At 50.4% G+C, this 21,734-nt stretch overlaps 1 protein-coding gene across 1 annotated transcript in view; it reads right to left on the reverse strand.

Moving 5' to 3' along the window:
* NSMF (NMDA receptor synaptonuclear signaling and neuronal migration factor) overlaps positions 1–17,925 on the reverse strand; it is a gene marked incomplete at both ends in the record, with an annotated part of 46,989 nt that extends 29,064 nt beyond the window's left edge. The window contains 2 exons of the mRNA XM_082327506.1: positions 8,178–8,239; positions 17,819–17,925. Coding sequence (XP_082183632.1) covers positions 8,178–8,239; positions 17,819–17,925 — 169 coding nt within the window. The remainder of the gene's footprint in view (positions 1–8,177; positions 8,240–17,818) is intronic.
* Positions 17,926–21,734: the final 3,809 nt, after the last annotated feature.

Here is a 21,734-nt window from a genome sequence, read left to right on the forward strand (position 1 = left end):
AGTCAAGCTGGTCCAGAAATCAATGCTGAATTAAATCTGAGCCACAGGGATGTTTGGTGAAGAGAACCCAGAAACAGTAACAGGGGACTTCAGCAATAACTGGAATTGCCTTCTGAGAGTCAGCTGAAGCAGGCTGCTGTTAACACCCTCTGCCTGCTTACTGCTGCTCCGTTTCATTTCATTTGCACATTGCTCTTGCCACCTCTCCCACAACCAGCTGCTCCATCAAACTGCCACGCCAGCCCAGGACAGCGTGACGCGGGAAGCCTGGCACAGTGCCCTCCTCTCCAGCCACCTCGATGAAGCTGACCTGGTAACAACTCTGCTCTCCCACCTTCTTTCATCGGCAACACCTTTGTCTCACACAGCTGCAAAGCTACCCTGGAGCAGGCAAATCAGGTTCCTCAAACAGATTTCTTTTCATCTGGATTTGTGCTCTTCATGGATTTATTGTGCCTGAGATGCTTAACAGCAAGATGAAGGGAAGAGGACCAACATGCTTGATCTGTAGATCTTGTGTCTATTGGTAACAGGAACATCCGAATCCTATTTTCATCACTCCCCTGTCTACCTGGGCTAAGTCTAACAGCCTGTCCAGAGCCTGGGGGCTGGCAGTCCAGTCCCGAGGGCCAATCCCCTTCCCACCCCCCTTGTTACTTACTTGAACACGTCTCATTGGCTTCGCTTGCTCCTTTCTGATATTTCTTTCTTCACCTTCCACACAGCACTGCCCAACACAGTCGTCAGGGCACATGTATCACAAAGACATGACCGCCGACAGCAATGATAATCTGTACTAGTTAATTTGCAGTATCTTGGGAAAGAAAGAATCCACATTCTCGGTACATGTAGTTCCTGATAATTAGGCACTTATTACTATAAGATACTTACAATACATCCTTTCTCATCCAGTAACTCTAACTTGAGCACTTGCTCAGACCGAGGTAGCTAACCGTGAAAGGACCTTCCCATTTTCTTTCGCTGTCACATTTCTCGAGAGGAGGTAATGTGCTGGGATAAGCCTCAGCTGACTGATGCCCATTCACAACAGTGGAGGAACTCACCGAGCCAAACTCTTATCTGATGCAGACTGCCTTGTAATCCCATGGGATGAGAAGTTTATAAATCAAGGCAGAATACAGCCACAAGGCATAGACAGAAGCTTAAAAAAAAGTCCCAAATTTATTACTGTATTTAGCAGCCAAACTGATGATTAAAGCACCTTAGATTTAAAACCTCAGCTCCAGCATCAGAAGCCAAGTGGCAAAGAGGAATCTAGATAAACCCTATTAAAAAAACATCTGTCATCTCAGAAAAATAAATTTCAGAGACATAGTTCTCTCCTCCCTGCTCCACCTCAGCTGGACCTCTCTGGACCTGACGTTTATGGTACCAACTTTAAATGAAAGAACTGTCTCAGCCACTGAAGATGAATGGAAAGATTTTAGGTTTACAGTATATGGACTTGCAGGGTTGTTCGTAGTAGCAGGAATGAAGTTAATGCTTTTTTATTTTACACCAGTAGGAGTCCAGGTGATACCCTCAATGAGGAGGGCAGACGGGTGCTCTGGCCAGAGCCCAGGGCATTGCAAAAACAGTAACATCTTTTCAAACAGCACAGCTGAGAGTTTCTCTTGCAATATCAGTTCTGAGACATCCAGTATGCCTGCCACTGCCCCCCAGGTGTGCTAAGAGGCTGTCAGGTCCTGTTCTCCTCTGCTGCCTCTCTGAACGTGCATCAGAGCCATAATGCAAAGCTCCCCACCACGTCAGCTCTGTCCTTCCCAGCGCTAACGTACCGCAGCGTGACCCTGCCAGCACGGGGCTCCTGCCTCCAGAGACGGGGTGGCAGCCGACCTCGCTGGTCTGCAGGGTTGAAACGCAGTCAAGAAATAAGCACGGTAAAAAACAGGAAATTCCTTCAAAATATTGAAGCATGAGGCAGGGAGATAAAAATGGAGATACAGCAATTAAAAAAAAAAAAAGGTCACAGCAGCATTTCAGCCATGCAGTAGCTTCAGAGTCAAGTGAACGAATGTCACGCACAACGTTCGCTATGGGATTACCCGAATCTTGACCAAGCCAGCCCCACCATGACTTTATCGGGCATCGTGATCCTACCGCTCCTGAGGAAGGAACATCACACACTTCTCTGCAAAGCCACAGAGAAAAGGCAAGGGCTGCTTCAGTAAAGGAGCTGCTCTGAGAAAACAGAGGGTCACTTAACTATGACAAAATGGTTCCAATTAGTCCTCCGCGCTGAAATGGGCCTAGAAAACAAACAAACTGAAGACGCTGTTGACATTGTGCCTCATAGATGAGTAACCTTTTAGTCTGGCCTGTAACATTAATGTGAATAGATGAAATTGTTACTGTGAGACACGACCCAAGGGAGCAAATGGCAGCTCCACCACCGGCCTTAGCATTTCCATGGTAACACTGTGACCTATGTTTTTATTCACTTTATAAGCAAACAACATATTCCATGGCAAGTTTTAGGATACACCCACACCATACCCGTGCCAGCTGACCCTGGATGCAGCCTGAAACCCTGAGAGATGAGATTTCACATCCCTGCTCTGCCCTGAACTCAGGCTGCCTACAAACCCCTCCGGAGCATGGGCTCTTTCTAGCAAGGCCACCTCCATTGCTCAAGGTCAGCCACATCACGTCAGCACAGGGATACCCCGAGAGAGCTGGGCCAGATGTGCTGCTGGGGTCCATCCCAGGGACAGGGAAGCATCCTCTACGGAAAAAGGCAGACTTGGTGCTTACTCTGAATCAGGCTCCACTGGCAGCTCCACAGTCTGAACATCGGCAAACTGAAGGTCCGTCTTAGAGCGTTGTATAGCTGCAGCCTTACTTCACGGCTTCATAAAAAAAACGGCTCGCAGGTCACTTACTTGGACTGAAGCACCTGCAAAGCCTCATGCTGGAGTTTCTCAAGCCCCATGTCAGATCCTGGCAGTGTCAGGAACCTCCTCTGTTGCACGGCTGCTGCCCTCCACACGGACTCACACCCTCTCTTCCGAAGCGGCAGAAGCCCCGGGTGCAAACAGAAGCGGTTGCTTCAGTGCAGTCTCTGCACGTGGCACAGTAGCCTCAGCAAACGCATTTTTCTCCTGCCACCACTACCCATTGCCATTTGGCTTGGGGAAGCTCACAGGTGCCCTCTTCTTACACGCTCAGTGTTTTCACTGATGGCTGAAACATCATGCAAAAACAAAGGAAAGAAGCGAAGAGGACTTCTTTTGATATTAAAAAGAAGCTTCTTCCAGTTTCAGGTAACTATCCCCTTTGGTTTGTGCTGATGCAAACCAGTCAGAGTAGCCATGCTGTTTCTGCAATAACCACAGCGAATTTGGGTCAAGACCTGCTAGGCAGTGTTGGCCCAAGGCCCATCATCTCTGCAGCACCAAGCACACATTACGCTTGCTGGGATCTTTCCCTGTCTCTTGCTTCCAGAGCCTTTCACGCGCAGCTTGCCCAGAGCAGCCAGCCTGCAGCAGGCAGACCAGCGCTGCATCCCGCAGCGACAGCCCCAGCACTCCAGCAGCAGCAGCAGCTGCCCTCCAAATAACCCAACCGAGCAAAATAGAAACTGCCTGATATAGAAGTATCAGGAAAAAACCCAGCATAACCCCCTTCCTTTCCTCAGCAAAGGATCCTTGTGTCCGAATCCCATCTCACTGGGATGCATCACTGCTCCCCCAGAGAGGAGGAAGCTTCTCAAATGCTCCACTTGCTGTCATTTTTCATTTCACTGCCCCATGCCCTTGGTATCTTTTTCTTCTCACAGTTCCAGTACATGGAGATAAAGAAATCTAAAGCAGTATCTCAGTGTGGGGTCTCTGAGACCTAAGCTGGGAGAAGGGGACTCTGGGAATGTCCAAAACTCCTTATCCCATGAGCTCTGGCGAGACTCCAAGTGATTATTTCTTCTATGTTTTGCTCTCTGCAGCCTTTTTACACTTCCCTTTCACAACATTTCAATACTTTTCCCTGTCTTTCTTCTAGGTCTGTCCCAAGGGACACCCACTCCTACACTAAAGCCATGCCACAGACAGGATGGAAAGTCTTTGGAAGGTACCAGAAAGCCACAAGAGTCAGCAAGGGCTCTGGCAACAGCCTTGCAGTCAGGATGAACGCTGAACATGGGAGAGTGCTCTTCTTGGGAGCCTTCCCAGACCTTCAGCCTGCAATGAATAAGCCAGCAATGAACAGAGGCAGTAAGAGAGCAGGAGATGCATTACCACCTCAGCACCAGCTCCCTTAACAGATCTGCGTCCTGCCAGCTGCAGCAGAGCCCAACCCTCCCTTTTTTCTAATGCCTCAGAACATCTCGAAGATCAGGAGAAAAAAATCTGAGTGATCCCAAGGGGACAATCCCTTCACCCTCTGCCAGCAACTCATACCCCATCACCAGGCACCTTCCCTGTTCCAAAAGGGAAGCAAAGAGAAGAGAAATCTGTATTGCCATTATCCCTACTGTAACCTCACGGAACAGGGTCAGTGCACTCTGAGCCAAGCAACAGGGGAGAAGAGGTAAACGTACCTCCCCAGTCACCTGGAAAAACCCCCTCCAGAATACAACATCGAAGAGTTGCATAGGGATAGCACACAATATTTCTGAGCCATGAAGTTCTCAGGCCTCACATCAAGAAGAATCAGAAGTTGTAACCAACAACATACACTCTCCCTCACCTTTCTCTCACTACATGTACACCCTGCAGTACCCTGCACTCCTCTTATCTCCTGCTGATGTACCCACTGCCCTAGTGAAGGAAGCAGAGCACAGACAGACTGCAATTTTATTGAAAACAGAAGGTAAACAAAGCCTTGCAAATAACTCACCCCTCATCAAAATGCTCGGACATGGCAGCTGGCCCATCCTGCTGATACACAATCCCTCTGTAGTTCTTCATTACCACTCCCCAGTATCTCAAAGCCATTCTGCCACACAGGTACACACAAGCGCTCCAGAGAAGCCACCAGAAATAGATTCTGGGGTGTAAAAGTTACCGCCAAAGAATAAGCTCTTTGATCAGTTGTGGAATGTGAAGTAAGAGGTGGGATGCAAAAGCCATTATACCACCTCCTGTCCTCCGAGTCAAGGGACTTTAAAGATAAAAAAAGTCAAACCGAGATGGACGATCCTCAGAGAGCAAGAGCAGCAGAAATTGAGTAAGTTGGGGCAGTCTCTGCACACTTGGCATCTCCATCCAGATGGTGGGCGTCCTGTGTCTGCCTGGGGAGTTACAGAGCTCCACCCTTCTGCCAAGGAGGTGAATTAGCAGGTAAAGCAGCAAAGAACTGGCATCCCAAAGATTCACACCCACCTCATTTTCTGCATGAAGATTGTCCTCTGCAGGGAGACAGGAAGGTTCTAGCTCCTGGATCCTCAGAAGAGGAGCATCCTGCCATTCTCTCCTCCATCTAGGCCTCTACTGTCCCACTGATGGCTCTGCCACCTTCCTGCTCCTCAAAGACCACAACCCTTTTTCCTCACTGCATTCATCAATGACTTTAAAGCTTTCTTAAACTTTTTTTTTTCTGGACTATAAACTACTGAAGTCAAGGCCTGCCTCCTTCCACTCACATTTAGGCTAGAGCCTTAATCCCAGCTGCAGTCTGCTGGCAGTGCAGGGGGCATCCACGTGTACAGCTGGGGTTACTACAGCGGAAAGCAGGCCTATCCCACCAGGGAAAAACACTCGTGGTCAAAGCCCACAGTGCTATGAACAGGGACACACATGCACCGAGGACTCAATTCTTCAGTGTGCTGAGCTTTCTGGACCTAAGGCACCATCAAATGCAAGCAGGAATTTAACTAAAGGATACTGGTGGGCTTGTACAGCCGTAACACTGCCTCTCCCTGCTCTCTTCAGCCAAGCTGATGAGTTGGAGCAGATTCAGGTATTTCTATATACGTGCTACATCGTCAACTTATGCAGAAGAGGCCCTGCCTTTGTTTCACTGGAGTCACTGGATGAAAGCTAATCATCCAGCTTAAGCACTCTGCTGAGCCAAAGGTGAAGTGTTCAGAACCTTGCAAAAGCGATACTGAGATATACAGAATTTCTGCAGGAAGGAAAGAGTTGACTTCTCTGTTATTGCACTACTGGGACGAACAAAAGGGAGCCAAATTTTCTACTCTCAACATTTTTATAGGATAGCAACCTTCCTACCATGGTTATTTATAACGAAATGTTACATACTGTGTTAAATTATACACTGCAGAATTTCAAAAGATGACTTAAAAAATGATGATTCTTTTTTTCCCTCTTCTATAAACATTTAGAGTAATTTCTAGGGAACTTTATTTATTTCCAAGTCAATATGTAAGGATCCCATAAGAATTGTGGTATATCCATATGTACCTCTTGCTCCTTGATTCTTATCTCTGGCAACTAAATTTGCTTGAATTCAAATACAATCTCAAGCCTGATACCCTAACGGGGCAGTGGGTATGAGAAGGCTTCCCTGGAGAGCTTACGGATATGTTACAAGCACAGAGAGGGCTTAAGTGCTGGTCTGGGGAGCCTGACAGTGGCTCATTTTCCAGAGTCACATCAGCTCTGTTTCTGTGTTCTCCTTACCTACAGCCAGAGAGAGGAACGAGCAAGTAGGAGCACCCATAAGGCTGAGTAAAACAACAGCTCTGTAAGTGCGCATCAGAGAGGCTCCTACTCCTTGGCTTTGACCAGGGCTCCCCAGGTCTCAGGCACCTGAACAGATCCGCCATTTCCCCTCATCTCCATCAGGGATTCTCCCTCTGGCCTGAACGGGACCCCACGCGCACTATGAGGGCACTACAAAGTGAGCAGGAGACAATGCTCCTCCCTGCTGGAAACTGGGGTTGGGGACTGCAGAAAAGGACCAGCAAAGACGCCCGCTGACAGACGCAGCTGCAAAAATGGCCATGATAAAGGATGTTTTGCCATGCTGGGAAGCCTCCTCAGACCTGCCCGGCCTGTCTCTGCACTGTCCATCCAACCCCTTCCTTCCCTCTGCCTCACAGACGCTTCATCTCAGCTGTGTTAAACCCCAGCCTTTTTCTACCCTTCCCTTCCTAGCACCATGTTCTTAGACAGAATATTGTAAGTAATGTGTCACTGGAGTTTCTCACGCCTGAAAAAAAATCAACGAGAACAGCAGTAGATTGTTTTAAAGCCCTTCCATTCACAAAGTTAGCACAATTCAGCCAAGGACAACTTGAAGGTCATCAGAACAGATCCAAGAAGAAAGGCAGGGACTCATTCAGCTGTCTGTCAAACACCAGTGTGATTAGGCTTGGTCTTTTAGCAAGAGGCATTTCCTGCCTGTAAAGGTTTAAACACAGACACTTGGAGTTTACAAAGAATGATAACATCACTCTACATTACATTCTATTTAATAACTATCCCCTGCAAAACAGTTCAACGCTACAGGACAACCTGCTACTTCTTCACACTGATTTTCTGTGGATTCCACAGGATTTTCTATAGGTTTTGTAGCGAATTTATTGTCCGCACAATGTTTTCTTTCCTCACAGAGAAGACACAGCCCTGTTAGAAGTCAAGTGAGTTTCTCTTGTGCTCTCTTGCCCATCAAGCAGAACTCGTCATAAGCTGACAGGGACAATATCTGTGTCTAAAAAAACTAACATATTAGCTAGCACATGCTGGTGTCCTCAACTAGACAAGGCAAATCTCATTTTAACCCTTGTTGAAGCAAAACCTGGGAATAAACCCAGAGGTTACCTTTGCCAGCAAAGACAGGTTGCTGCACATACACTAAGCACGTCAGTTAACACACTATAACTCACCTTTTTTTTATTCCCCCGTGAAAGCAAGACCTAGGAGTGACAAACCAGTGCAGAAGCCTTGTGCAGTGCAGTCTTTCACCTCCCAGCTGAAACTTCTTCCACGGACATCAGCTCTAGGGGTGACTTTATGACAGGGCACTTGTCCACTAACACTGACCTTGTCCCCACAGCCCACCCAGCCCTTGAGTCACCAAACTGCCTCTTCTCCTCAGGGGCTTCACAGACCTAGAGGGCAACTCCTCTTGCCTCTCTGCTGCCGAGATCTCACGTAACACTTTGTATGATAAATAAATGCACTTTTTTTCTAAGGCCTATTAATAAATAGGTGCATGCACACACAGATATAAACAAGGTATATCAATTCTCTTACCTGAGCCGTTTCTACCTTCGGGATGGTTTTGTGAAAGATATTCTCCAAAAGCCCTTGCCGCTCTGCATATCCAAGCGTCACAGAAGGCAGCAAAGGAGAGAAAAGAAAAAGATGGGTAATGGTTAAAGCCCAAGGAAAGAAGGAACAGTTCAATATACTGCTGTTTTCCTGCAGCTGCCTTTCCCTCGCCTTCAGGTGACACCAATTTAAACGTGCTGCAATAGCAGTGGGGGCTTCCTGCTTAACCCACCTCAGTCTTCCCCTGGCCAAAGGGGAAAAGAGAGTTGGACTACAAGCCCAGGACTATTTTAGTCTTTAGCTTCTCTGTTAAAACTGAAAAAAATTGAAAGGCACCTGCATTAAACTCGGCCTTGTTTCTGTGACGCACACAGGAACTGGATCACTGTCTCTAACCACCCTGAGTTAAACCCCTTCTGGCAGCCCAGGGAAGAAGGCATCTCCACCCCAGTCCCAACCATCACCCCAGCCTTCTACTCTGCTTCTGAATGCCCCTATCTGTGAGCTATCACAGCTTAGACGTTAATGCTACTACCCATTCCACCTACCTTAACCCTACATTCTCAAACACCAACTATGTCAGTATTTGGGTTACTGGATAACCTTATTTGAGAGAGCCCCACAACAGCCCACAAAAGCAGTTCCTGGTTGTCTGATGGATTCAGGTCCCGTGGATGACTGAGATTTTACTGAAATATATTAAGAATCAACCAGGCAGCGTGAGCTCAACCCTTATCACACATCAAGGCCTACATAAGAGAGCAAGCCCATGAATATTCCAACCACGGAAAAGCTTTCTGCTTCCAACCCACACAGGAAAGGAATCCTTGGTCAAGGCATGCATTCCCTGGAATACAGTAAATAATCTCCAGTCTCCTATTGCCAGGACATTTGTAACATCCTGCTGCTGTGCTTGTTCTCCTGTACCCGACAGACCTGTGACTGAAGAGAGCTAATACCAGCTTTTCCCCAGCCATCCATTTTCCCCAGGTTTGTAGAACAATCTCTCCAAGGTCTGCAGCATCACAATCAAGCTGATATTTGCCAATGGACAGTCCAGGGTGGAGGCTTGCAAACAGTGAGATGGAACAGCCACCCACCTCCTTGGCAAGCCAAGCCAACAAAACCCAGCAGCCAAGCACTCTCAGCCTTCAAGCACACCAGCATCTCCTGGGGGAGGAGACGAAGACTCGCTGCAACAGGGAAGACTCTCCATACCAAAGCATCACGTCCATGTCCTCTTCCTTCAGAGGTGCTCAACCTCAGATCATCCCTCTCCAGTTCAAGCTGCCACAAAAGGCCACATTCAGAACAGCCATTAATCATCTAGGTGGAAAATGGCCTTGACCTCCAAAACAACCTTCTGCTTTGCTAGCCGATAAACCAGCATATCCCAAGCTGTGTAGCCAGGATTTTCCCCTACTGGTTTTACACACCTCCTCCCAAAAGGGAAAATATTAACAAAGCTACAATATACCTCCCGGAGCGACTAGAGCTGGAAGGAGTGGGAAGTCCATTTGTCATCCACAGCCAGCAACAGGGGATCGATATGAACGATGAAGAAAGAGTAATTTAATCTCCCTGGGACTAAATTTCAGCACAGCCAAATGCAAAATGCTTTGGAGCAGCACAGCCAGAGCTGTGCAAGAAGCGAGGTTTAACCTTCTGCGTCATTACAGGCTAACACAGAGTGCTGAAATTTTTCTGTTTCCAGGTTCTTGCCTGTCTAGTACCAGGCTGTACCTTTAGACACCAGCCAGGGCTGGCAGTTGCCCAAACTGTCTTCCTCAATGCCTAAGCACCCCCAGAGATGGTCACACAGAGGCTCTGTCACTTGGGGGAGCTGTATAACTAGCACGCAATCCCCACTATGAAGAACAAATGGATGACTGTCATGGTTCACCCATTCAGGAGGACAAGCGCCTCATGGATGTTCCTTGCACCCACCACCTTTCTGTCTGGGCAAAAAGCAGGACTTGGTCCTGGGGCAACACACACATGTAAAGTTGGGAGCTGGAGTGTGGCAACTTCAGGGAAGCGGTTGAGTCCCCATCCCTGGAGGTATTTAAACGACGTGTAGATGTGGAGCTTAGGGACATGGTTTAGTGGTGGGCTTGGCAGTGCTAGGTTTGCAGTTGGATGATCTCAAGGGTCTTTTCCAACCTAAATGATTCTATGATTCTAACATCAGGCTACGCAGCTGCCAGAGCACTCCTGAGCCACTCCTGCACTCCCTCTTAGAGGTGGTTAAGGCTCAGCCAAAGCCACGGCTGATCTCACGTAGCACTGGCAACAGCCCCGCTTTGAGCAGATGGCTGGGCTCGAGACTTCCAACATCTCTTCCACCAAGACTTCTGGGACTCCAAGGTTTCCCATGGAAATGTCTGTCCTTGCAAGGCATCATCACACCATTCACAAACAGGGCACCTACACCCTCGGGAAAGACTTTGAAGCTTCTCTTGTGCATCAGCAGTCATTCCATGTAGAAAAAATAACAAGCAAGTTCTCAGGTAAATTATCAATGAGAGAACATGGTGATTTACAGAAAAAAATGCTGAAATATGACAATAAAATCTAGTCTGTAACTAGTTCAAAAGCTCCAAGAGCATGTTAGCCCATCTGTCATTCTCTCCATTCAACTCTCTGCCAATGCCCGAAGCTGATCTGTCTGCCTTAAAATCCGAACCAGCACTTCACCCTTAGCTTGCAAACCACAGGCTCAAAAAATTAGTACCAAGCACTTGCTAAGACCCAAACTGCAAATGGCTAACGTGGAGCCAGTGAGAAGCACTGCCACACTCCATCCCACCTTGTTCCACAGTGAAAATAGCATCACTCAGAATAAGAGCCCGAGTTTAAAGGTGCTGCAGTGGCTCTAACCTCACTCTCCTCTTTCCCCAAGCAGATGAGACAGGAAGGTAAAATCCCAAGTGCCAGAGCTCCCAGAGAACAGGCGATACCCAGACGTCTCCTCGCAGGTCAGAAGCACAATCAAGGAGCACAGAGCTGCTCGAAAACGTTGCTGCCCAGCCCAGGCTGAACCTGCAGTTCTGTCACTACCGTTCCACTCCCACTGCTCTCAGGCACTGCAGGCCAACCTCAGAGCAGACAAATGCCGACGCTTGATCACAGTTTTCTAGCGACAGCTAATAAGGCAATGACGCCTGCACAGTACAATGTGCGACGGGGGTTTTCCAGCCAATTACACTGCAAGCTTCAGACTAATTTTTTTGCCTATTATCTCAGTGGTTCCCTTCTACATTCCTGCTTCCCAAGTGCCACCGGCTTCTCCTTGGCTGTGCCTCAGCTGATCTCCCACAGATGTCTCCATGTGCCCTTCGCCAAGGGGACCCTGCTGGCCACGCTAGCTCCTTATGCCTCATCTCCCCTTGCCAAGCCTTTTGTGTTCCTTCGCTGCCCTCACTGTGCTCACAGTCACCACAGTTTACCAGCATCTGCCCGCTTCGTTAACGTGTCGTTTACCCCCTCTCCTTGGCTACCCACAGACTTGATCGAAATAAAAGTCAGAGCAAAATTCAAACAGATGGTAGCTGCTCTATTCATCCCATTCTTTTCTATTTCTTTTACCAACACGCTGTATCGATAGAAGTAACACAATCGTACTTTTCTCTCAGCTCAGTTTTGCCTCCATTATCACAGCCGACGTAGTTCAGCTCCCATCGAGCCTTCTGATGGCACTGGACAGAAAACCCTTCAACTGGGCTCAGAGCAGAGACACCTCACGATAATTTAACCAGCAAGCGATAAAAAAGGAAACTTGTTTCACATAAATGAGATGAAGTACAAGGGGCCTTACAGATACACAGGCCAACGAGCTATAACCCTGAGTGTATGACGCTGCAAAAGCTGCATACAAATGAGCAGGTAGTACTGAGAGGTAATCAGCTGATGACATGACAAGTTTAGCCCTGACTCATCTAGAGAGAGGTTTTCATCTTAGTAGCAGATCAGACCTGCATGTTACACAGTCAGCACAGCTTGATTTAACAAAAGGACATCAACCAGGGACCATAGGCTTGGTACGCTGCACTACTGAGTCTAACCAGGAAAGACAAGACTGCCATTGCCTCAGAGAAACCACCACCATCTTCTCTGGCTTCTTCTCCATCAGAATGACTTCAGGAGCGCGGAGGGTGGGATGGGGTAGCACAACACAGGCAGCAGAGGCAGCTGCCCTTCTGAGGGCATTTTTCAGTACTCTCTGTGCATTAGATGTCAAAGCTGGACTCGGGTCTGGAAGAGAAACTGACTGAGACTTTGCTAAGAAGCATAGACGGTCTAGAAATACATTTGCTAGAAAGAAGAAAGCTGCCAAATAACAAATATCTCAATTACAACGTGATGAGCATGGAATAGCCTTCATGTCTCTGAAATAATCACATCAAGAGGATAAAAGGGGACTTGATCTTCCGGGTCCTCCCAGGTCCTGCACTTGGGTCACAGCAACCCCAGGCACCGCTGCAGGCGTGGGGAGGAGCGGCTGGGAGCTGCCCGGGGGAAAGGGCCTGGGGGTGTTGGTTGACAGCCGCTGAACATGAGCCAGCAGGGTGCCCAGGTGGCCAAGAGGGCCAATGGCATCCTGGCTTGTATCAGGAACAGTGTGGCCAGCAGGAGCAGGGCAGGGATGGTGCCCCTGTGCTGGGCACTGGTGAGGCCGCCCCTCGAATGCTGTGCTCAGCGCTGGGCCCCGCACCCCAAGGCGGCCATGGAGGGGCTGGAGCGTGGCCAGAGCAGGGCAGCGAGGCTGGGGCAGGGGCTGGAGCACAAGGCTGGGGAGGAGCGGCTGGGGGAGCTGGGGGGGCTCAGCCTGGAGAAGAGGAGGCTGAGGGGAGCCCTCATCGCTCTCTGCAACGGCCTGACAGGAGGCTGGAGCCGGGGGGGTCGGTCTCTGCTCCCCAGGAACAAGCGATGGGACGAGAGGGAACGGCCTCAAGCTGCGCCAGGGCAAGTTTGGGTTGGATGTTAGGAAAAACTTCTTCCCCCAAAGGGCTGCCAGGCCCTGGCCCAGGCTGCCCAGGGCAGGGGCTGAGTCCCCATCCCTGGGGGGATTTAAAAGCCGGGGAGATGTGGGGCTGAGGGACATGGTTTAGTGGTGGGCTTGGCAGTGCTGGGTTACCGGTTGGACTCAATGATCTCAGAGGTCTTTTCCAACCTTAATGATTCTATGATTGATGCATACTAGCAGCTATGAGAAACTGATGCACACAAATTTACACAATCCACCAAACTGACACTGAACTGAGTGAAGAAATGTGTATTGAAACACTCAAGAGAGACACGAAAGACCTGAGATAACTCCATTTAGAGCACAGCAGCAAGCTAAGCAAAACCTGGACTATTCAGGAGTATTACATGGAAAAATAAAGAACACCCACCACCTTCTCGCGTTCCTTCAGAAGTAATGCCCAGAGGAGTTGCAGCAGGAATCTGTTGTGACAGCATCTGACAGTGCTGCATCTCAGGAAAACAGGAGAGAAGAGACCTCCTGCATCATCAGGACCTACGTCCTCCTACGGCAGCAATCCTGCTCTTGTCACTAAGCAGAGAGGGGAACACTGCCAGCATATCCACAGTTAACAGCTCAGTCATTAAAGACTGTTGACACCTACGTTGTTTAAACCTAATAGTAACAATACCCTGACAAAAATTAGTTTTCTGAAATATCTATGTAGGGAGATGGTAGCTGGAAAATTTTAATTTTAAATTTTAAAATTTTAAATTCTCACTCTCAAGAAAAGGAAATTGGATGTCAGCAATGGATCTTAAAGTCAAAGAACCCATAGTCCTGGAGGAATTTATAGTCACAAAGCTTGGACAGGAGCAGAGAGGACAGAGCAGGAAGAAGTTAAAACAGCAAGGTAATCAAAGCATGAGAGTTCCTACCACTCACAGGAAGACTCACAAGTGGAAAAAAGGAATCTAGACTCCATGAAGAACCCCGATCCAAACCTAAAATTGCTCACGCAGTAAGAAACCTGGGATAAGGAGCACATTCAAGTACCTCGGCATTTTGTCAGTGCAAGATTTACCCTTTCGCAGCAACTAACGCTTCGTGGCCTTGTTTAAACCCACTCTCCAGTCAGCAAAGAGGAGTGAGACCAAATTCTTATCTCTCTGTGGGGTATCTTGGACTAGATGCCAAAGTCCTGAAATTGGCTAAGATGAACCACATGCTTGACTCAAATATTTCTTGTGCTAACTGTATCAAGGAGAGATGGTTCTGGAACACCCAGAAAAAGTCTCATGTCTGTTTGCTCGCACTATCACACACTCCCAAAGAAAAGCTGTGGGCCAGCGTAATACAAAGCAGAGCTGCAGGAAAAGTCTTTCTTTACCGCCACAGTTGGGGTGCCAGTATTGTTCTGTAGGCTCATTTCTAAAGGCTTTGGTTCATCTATGCCCTTGAAAGTGTGCTGAGGAAGCCAAGGAGCGTGTGTCAGACACCACGCAGGCCAGGACCCTGAAGAGAACCTGCACAAGCCCAAACCGCAGCAGCCTGGGAGCTGTCGGTGGAGGGGCAGCACCAAGGTCATGACTCAAGGACAATTGCGTCATCCCTGCCTTCAGCACTTGTGCCCCAGGAGCTGCAAGGCAAAAAAAAGCACACACGGGAAGGAAAACACAGTACGACAGCGAGATCTCACACACATCCACTTCAGATTTGATCAAAGCAGCAGCACTAAGCCACAGTCACTTTCCGGGTGCTGTGCACAGAATCAGTGCACGGTTTGCTGCAACTCACCCAGGAGAGGACAGGACTACAGAGACCAAAGTTGGCAGCACCGCAGATGCTCTCATCAATGCTAGCACAGAGGAACTATGCCATTATTTTTTAAGAAGCTACTTAAAAGACCTAGTACACATGGAGCTTAATTAATTCTCCTGGGACAGGAGACTCCCTTGAGTCGCTCTGCAGAGATTTTAATTTAAGGATCCAGGGAGCTTGCACCTTCTGCTTAGATTACATTACTCACAACAGCAAACAAATGATGTTCCCTACTCAGTAAGACAGTCAAATGCACACACACACACTCCAAACACGCATAATAAATATACATCAGCAGCCACTTGGACTTGCAGCTAATTTCAGGAGATGATTTTTCTCTCAAAAAGAGAAGTCAGAAGAAACATGAACAGGGCAGAGCTCAGGAGGTGCAGAGAAGCAATCCCTCCTGCAGCACGAGAACAGGATCCCACAACTGCCTACGCAAAACCACAGGGGACCAGATGGCTGCAGCAGTGCTGCCCATACAGGTGATCCAAGTCCCCAAGCCTCTTGGGAAGGACAGAATAGTCTACCTTTGTAGCCTTATCTACCGTGTTGCAGAGCCTCCTCCCCGTACATGAAGAAGATAAGGACACGGGGCATACATGGAGGAGGAGCACAGAGAAACTGTGTGCGATGTGCTCCGGGAAGTCCGGAGGAAACCTTCCGGCAGGTGGGTCATCACCACTGTAGAAATTCTGAGGGTGGCAGAGCCGTCACGAGGCAGGGACTGAGACGTGCCTGGGGTGGCAGGATAGAGGCACACTGGCAGCGCTTGTCCCCACCAGCACCTTCTCCATGCAAAGAGGCAATGCAGAGAGCTCCTCAACAAGTTCTCTGCCCTCCCAAAAGGCTTTTTCAATTAGGCATTTCTAGAGCAGGGCATGAACAGGGAGACACGTAAGAGCAGCTGCCCTGTGCCATGGTCTGCATGACCAGACCCTCCTCAAGGACTTTACATTCCCCAGCCCAAGTCCACTCAGCTAACTTTTCTGGTCAAACCACCACAATTCACACCACCAAGAGAGACCTCAGAGCTCCCACATAACAGCAGCAGCAACTTGTCAGTAGTTACAGCAGGTGTGTAGCAAACCAGAATCCCAGAGACGCCTGGACTCTACAGAGTTGATACTACTTGAGTAGCATCTGACCATCCTGGTGTGGGCTAGAAGGCGGTTGCGTTCAAAATGCATTAGTCGCTCTCAAACACCCACACTGCCATTTGAAATCCTACCCATCACCAAACATGTTGTTTGTGTGACTGGCTGCCTAATCCTACACCCAGAACCCCACTACAACAGTTATGGTGCATTTTGTCTCATTTCTGTATATCCACCTGGCTGACATCTGCCAAAAACAATCCCACTTCCAGATCTTTGAACGCCGTTGAAAGCGCTCACGTTTTCGTCACTGGTTATGAACAGGGTGCATCATAACGTGGGGAAAAGTTCCAGGTTCTGCCTGGACAGCTTTCTCCAGAGGCACTCCAGACTTTGAAGGATAGATTTCTTTACAATGCAAACAGACAGCAATATACAGACATCCTTGGATCTCTGCACTTCAAGCCATAAGACTATCTTTCCTCCCAGCCCAGCAGAGATGCCGTAATGCTGAGTTACAGTCACAGAGAGGTGACTGAGATCTCTCAGCAGCATGGATCGAGTCCTACACATGACTCCGGGTTATTCTAATGCAATTTTGTCTAACACAAAGGAGGCGTTATATAACGCAGCTTCAAAGTTTATTTCTTCCTCTTTTTTTCCAGCAGCAAAGAGCTAGTCTAGATGTAGCAGAGACACCGACAGACCTACCCCTTTGCACAGCTGTGCTGTAGGAGCAGCTAAAAAGCTGCGCCAATGCCCCCAAACAGTCACCGGTGATTGCCGTGACACTTGCACTGCAGCGTGGGAGAAGGGTCGTTTCCATCCTTCTGGGCAAAGGGCACTGTGGCAAAGCTCATCTGCAATATAGCTTTTTAAACTTAAGTACAATCAAGCAACGTATACATGGGCTAGGATCTCCCATGTTTGATACTAAAAAGCACTGGGACCAAACAGTAAGTGAAATTCTACACTGTGAGACAAAATATAAAACATAACAGGCACAATATAGAACCCAAATCTTTTAACTGGTCAGTGCAGTGGCTTGGGACGCTGCCGGAGAGGGCAGATGTGGCGGGTCCAGGTTTTCACGCAATAGGTGTTCCATCCAAAAGAGCAAGACCCCTTGAAGAAAGGTGCTGACTTTGCCCTCGGACGTGCAGACGGCATCTCAGCGGCTGAGAAACCGCCGAGCAAACTGACCGTGCTTCCAGTTCCCGAAGATTAGAAAGATCCAGCCCTGACAAATCCACTTCTGACCTGCTCCTTGCCAACCTAACAAATAAAACCTGCGGATGATGTTAGCCGGGCCGCCAGCAAGAAGCGGGGACACCTCCGGAGACAAATCACCTCTCCCGAGGCTGAGGGTCCGCTGTGCGCGGGGGAGCGCGGTCGCCCACGGTCACCAGCCAGCTGCGAGCGGGTGGCTGCTTTTTGGGGGGCACGCCGGGGTCCCCCCCAGCTCTCCCACCCCGGGGTGCCGCTCCCGAGCCCCGGGGGAGCGCACCCTGCCCCGATGGCCCCGCGCGGCCGCCGCTCCGGCCCTGGGGGACGAGACCCGGGGGCGCGCCCCGCAGCCGGCCGCCTTGGCTCGTCCGGAGGGGCTCGGGGCCTTCCCCCCGCTCGGCCCGCAAGGCGGCCGGGGGCGGGCAGGGTCCCCGGCGCCGCGGGGCTCCCTGAGGCGCCGCGGGGCTCCCTGAGGCGCCGCCGGCGGCGCCCGCTCCCCCAGCACCCACCTCACTTTGGCCGCCACCGACGACATGGCCTCGTTCCTCAGCGTCTTCCTTTTGGACACGGCTGTGCCCATATTCGCGCAGGGGGGAACCGCCGGGGGAGCGCTCATCGCACGACCCCGCGGCTGCCCATGCCGCGGCGGGGCCGGGTGCCGGGGCGCGCCGCCGCCCCTCGCTGCCGCGCTCCCTCAGCGCCCCGCCATGCCGCGGCCCCCCCCGCCCCGCCCCGCCGCGCTGCCCCCGGCGAGTGCGGCGCTCCGCCGCGGCCGCTGCCTCCTCATTGACTGCGGCAGGAGGGAGGGCCCGGGCGCGGCCCGCCGCCCAGGAAGCGCCGCTATATTTGGCCGGCGGCTCCCTCCTCCGCCCCCGCCTCCTCACGGCTGACATCATGGCGGGCCGGCGGGGAGCGGGGCGCGGGCCCCGCCTGAGGGGCCGCGGGAGGCGGCTGCCTCGGCCCGGCGACCCCGGGGAAGGGCGGCTGTCCCCCGCCCCCGCGGCGCAGCCATGGGAGCCCCGCGTTCGCCGCGGTCCTGCCCTCGCCGGTTCGCGCCCGCTCCTGAGGCGAAGGTCCCGCCGGCGGCCGCGGCCGGTGGCGAGGGCGGGCGCGGGGGGAGGCTCCCTCCGGGCTCCCCTCAGGAAACTGACCTGCACCCTGCCAAAAAGGCCGTCGTTTCGACACAGAACTAGAGCCTGCCCTTGAGGGGGCCGGCGAAAGGTGTTAGGCACGGTTTATTTTCCGCAGCTGGGCGCTTTGTTGGTGGCGGGGCGGTGGGTGGGTGCACCGGGGTCCCGCTGCTGGCGGGGTGGACGTGGTCGCGAAGGTGGGGCCGTCGGGTTGTGAACGCTGTGTGACTGTGTGTCAGTCTCTGAAGGACTGACACCAACGCCCGTTCTCCTCTACGCCTTTGTCCCCTCAGCCGTCGCTGCTCACCGCCATCATCCCAGAGCGGGCCTCTGTTCCCAGAGGCGACGGGAGGCAGCAGAGCTGGGCACCCAGACGCCTCCTTGTCCCCAGTGTCACTTGCCAGAGAAAATGCCTTCCTCGGGGTCATCGAATACTTGGAAACAAACCCAGCGCGAGGGGCTGATGGGCTGCTCGGTCAGCCAAGCCTCAGAGGATTTGCAATTCATAGACTCACAGAACTGCTTGCGTTGGAAGGGACCTTCAAAAACCACCTAGTGCAACCCCCTGCCGTGGGCAGGGGCATCTTAGAATCATAGAATCATTTAGGTTGGAAGAGACCTTTAAGATCAGGTTGCTCCAAGCCCCATCCAACCTGGCCTTGAACACGTCCAATGATAGGACATCCACAATTTCTCTGGGCAACCTATTCCAGGGTCTCACCGCCCTCATCGTAAAAAATTTCTTCCTTGTGCGCAATCTAAGCCTACCCTCTTTCAGTTTAAAACCATTGCCCCTTGTCCTGTCACTACAGGCCCTGGTAAAAAGTCTTTCTCCATCTTTCTTATAAGGCTCCTTTACGTATTGAAAGGCTGCAGGAAGGTCTCCCTGGAGCCTTCTCTGCTCCATCTGAACAATCCCAGCTCCTTCAGCCTCTCTGCACAGCAGAGGGGCTCCAGCCCCCAGATCTATTTCATGGATGTAGGTTTTGATCCCTAGGAGGGTTTGGAAAAGTGCTTTTCCTTGAGAAAGTATTTTATAAACCTGCTTTCAGGGCACCTGAGTGAGTAGGGGCAGCAAGATTTTAAATATTACTCCCAGTATATACAGAACAAGCACTTGCGCGGTCCCCCTGGCTCTGCAAGCAAGTGCACGGATCCCAGGAATTCAGAGCCAACTCATTCAACAATATTTGACAGAGAGGTTGAAGTTTTCTAGATAATTAAACTTCCTAGAAGCTTTGTGAAAAGAGGCAGCGGAAGGAGGGAGTGACAGACAAACGGACACACCTTGTCTTGTCTGTACCTGGGGCAAGGCTGTAGCTCATGTTTCACTGTCCTTCGGAGACTGCATGGGTGAGACCCAAAGTTTGGGAAAAGCTTCAGTCCTCTCTCTCCGTAGACTCCAAAGTCAAATCTGCAAGAAAACATACAAGGATTTGAACAAATTAAGTCTAACTATTTGGTCTCTTAATCTACAAATTGAAAAATAAAGTAATTTGTGTAGAGAGCAGAAAAAAAGATGAGTAAGGTACCTGACTACCCTGGTGTGTCTGGACACAAGGAGCAGGATGTAAGTAAGCACCTCATCGGCTGGAATTTTATCGTATACTGGGGAATTCACTGGGAATAACAAACTTTCAGAAATGTATCTTCGCTCAGACCCAAGTTGTGAGTGGAAGAAGTGCCGTGTGTGCAACATAAAGACATCGCCCTGCTTTTTGGCTTCGACCAGCTGAGCGAAGGAGAGGTGCTAAGTGACATCGGCGGCTCCGTCACTGCCACCGAGCGAGCTGGCCTCCGTGTCCCGCTCGCTCCGCAGAGCTGTTCTTGAGGATGGGAGTCGCTCCTCTTCCCGTGGGGTTTTGTAACTCAAGCAGGATGAACACAGCTCTGCTGTTACACAGCGCTGGAGTGAGTGAGAAGACTTCTTTAAACGTTACGGTCTCGATCCCACGTACTAATATTGGTGACCAGATTTTAGGGCAGGTATGCCTCGGTCCTGTGCGTTGGAAGCAAGTGTGGTAGAGCTGATGCGTGCTCATCTAATTCGATGCCTAGCCTTGCTTCGTGCCACTAGAAACACAGAGATGCAGAGATCTGAAGGTGCACCCACAGTCAAATGAAGGGAGAAAAGAGAAATACATGGGAATACTTTAAAAATAAGGTGAGCCTGAGCCTTTTGGCTGCGCTTTCTCCCCTTTTTTTCCTGCATAATTAGAGGGAAAAAGGATGCTCTTTATTTCTGTGTTTAAATATTTTGTCAGTTGTGGCAAATGCTATTCATTAAAAACGCAAACAAAAAAACCAAAACAAAACTGACCCACAGGTCTACACTATCCCCAACATAATCTGCACTAGGTCTACCTGGAAACACCCCAAAGTTGCTCACAGTGACATTTTTTCAGGTACAAAACAAAACCCAATGTCAGCGCGTTGGATTTCTTCCCACAGAAGATGACTCCCATTAAACTTCTACTCATGACTATCCCCTCCTCCCCCCGTGTTTTGTTGTACAATCATGTCACCAAAGAGTTTCTACAACAGAAAATGAGAGAAAATCTATCTGTTTTTAGGGAGCACCTTAAAAAAACTGTAGAGAACTTGAGCCATGCAGGCAGTTACAGCCTCAGTGAAGCAGTGTCCAGTACTGTCAATTCCTTAAACTAAAAAGCGGGGATGCCTCCACCTTCATCCTGCTTTCAGACCACACTCTGCCAATCTGTGCCTCTCGGAGCTCCCTCAAACCCTCCCTCATCCGTTCCCTGGCAAGGTCTCGCTCTTTGGGGCTGGAGGGTCCAGCCCAGCGTAGGGCTCACTTCAAAGGCTCATTGGCTGCTCAGGGCTTGGCCAGATGGGTTTTGAAGACCTCCAAGGATGGAGATGCCACCACCGCTCCAGTCCATGTCCCAGGGCTGCACCACTCTCACAGGGAAAGATTTTTTCCATGTATCTAATGGGAATTTCCCTTGTTGCAACCGGTGCCCGCTGCCTGTTGGTCTGTGCACCCTTGAGGAGCGCCCGGCTCCATCGCAGTCCACGAGCACTGGTCCATCTCCCTGCAGTTTCCCCTCTTGCTCTCTGCTCCTTCCCTACCTTCATTCAGAGTTTCCTCCCTGCCTTTGGGGTTCTCCCAGGTATTTGGGGGTCTGGGCTACCCCAGTGCGGCACAGAAGAGGAGGCAGCGGGCCTCTGGCTCATTTACAGCTGGAGAGACGCCTTTGCTTCGTGCTAGGAAAAAAGTCAGGCGAGCCAGGCAGACTGTTCCCCATCGCTTCTCCATGGCAACAGGCCTCCA

The sequence above is a fragment of the Platalea leucorodia genome, assembly GCF_965183815.1.
Source record: "Platalea leucorodia genome assembly, chromosome: 15".
Lineage (NCBI taxonomy): Eukaryota > Metazoa > Chordata > Aves > Pelecaniformes > Threskiornithidae > Platalea > Platalea leucorodia.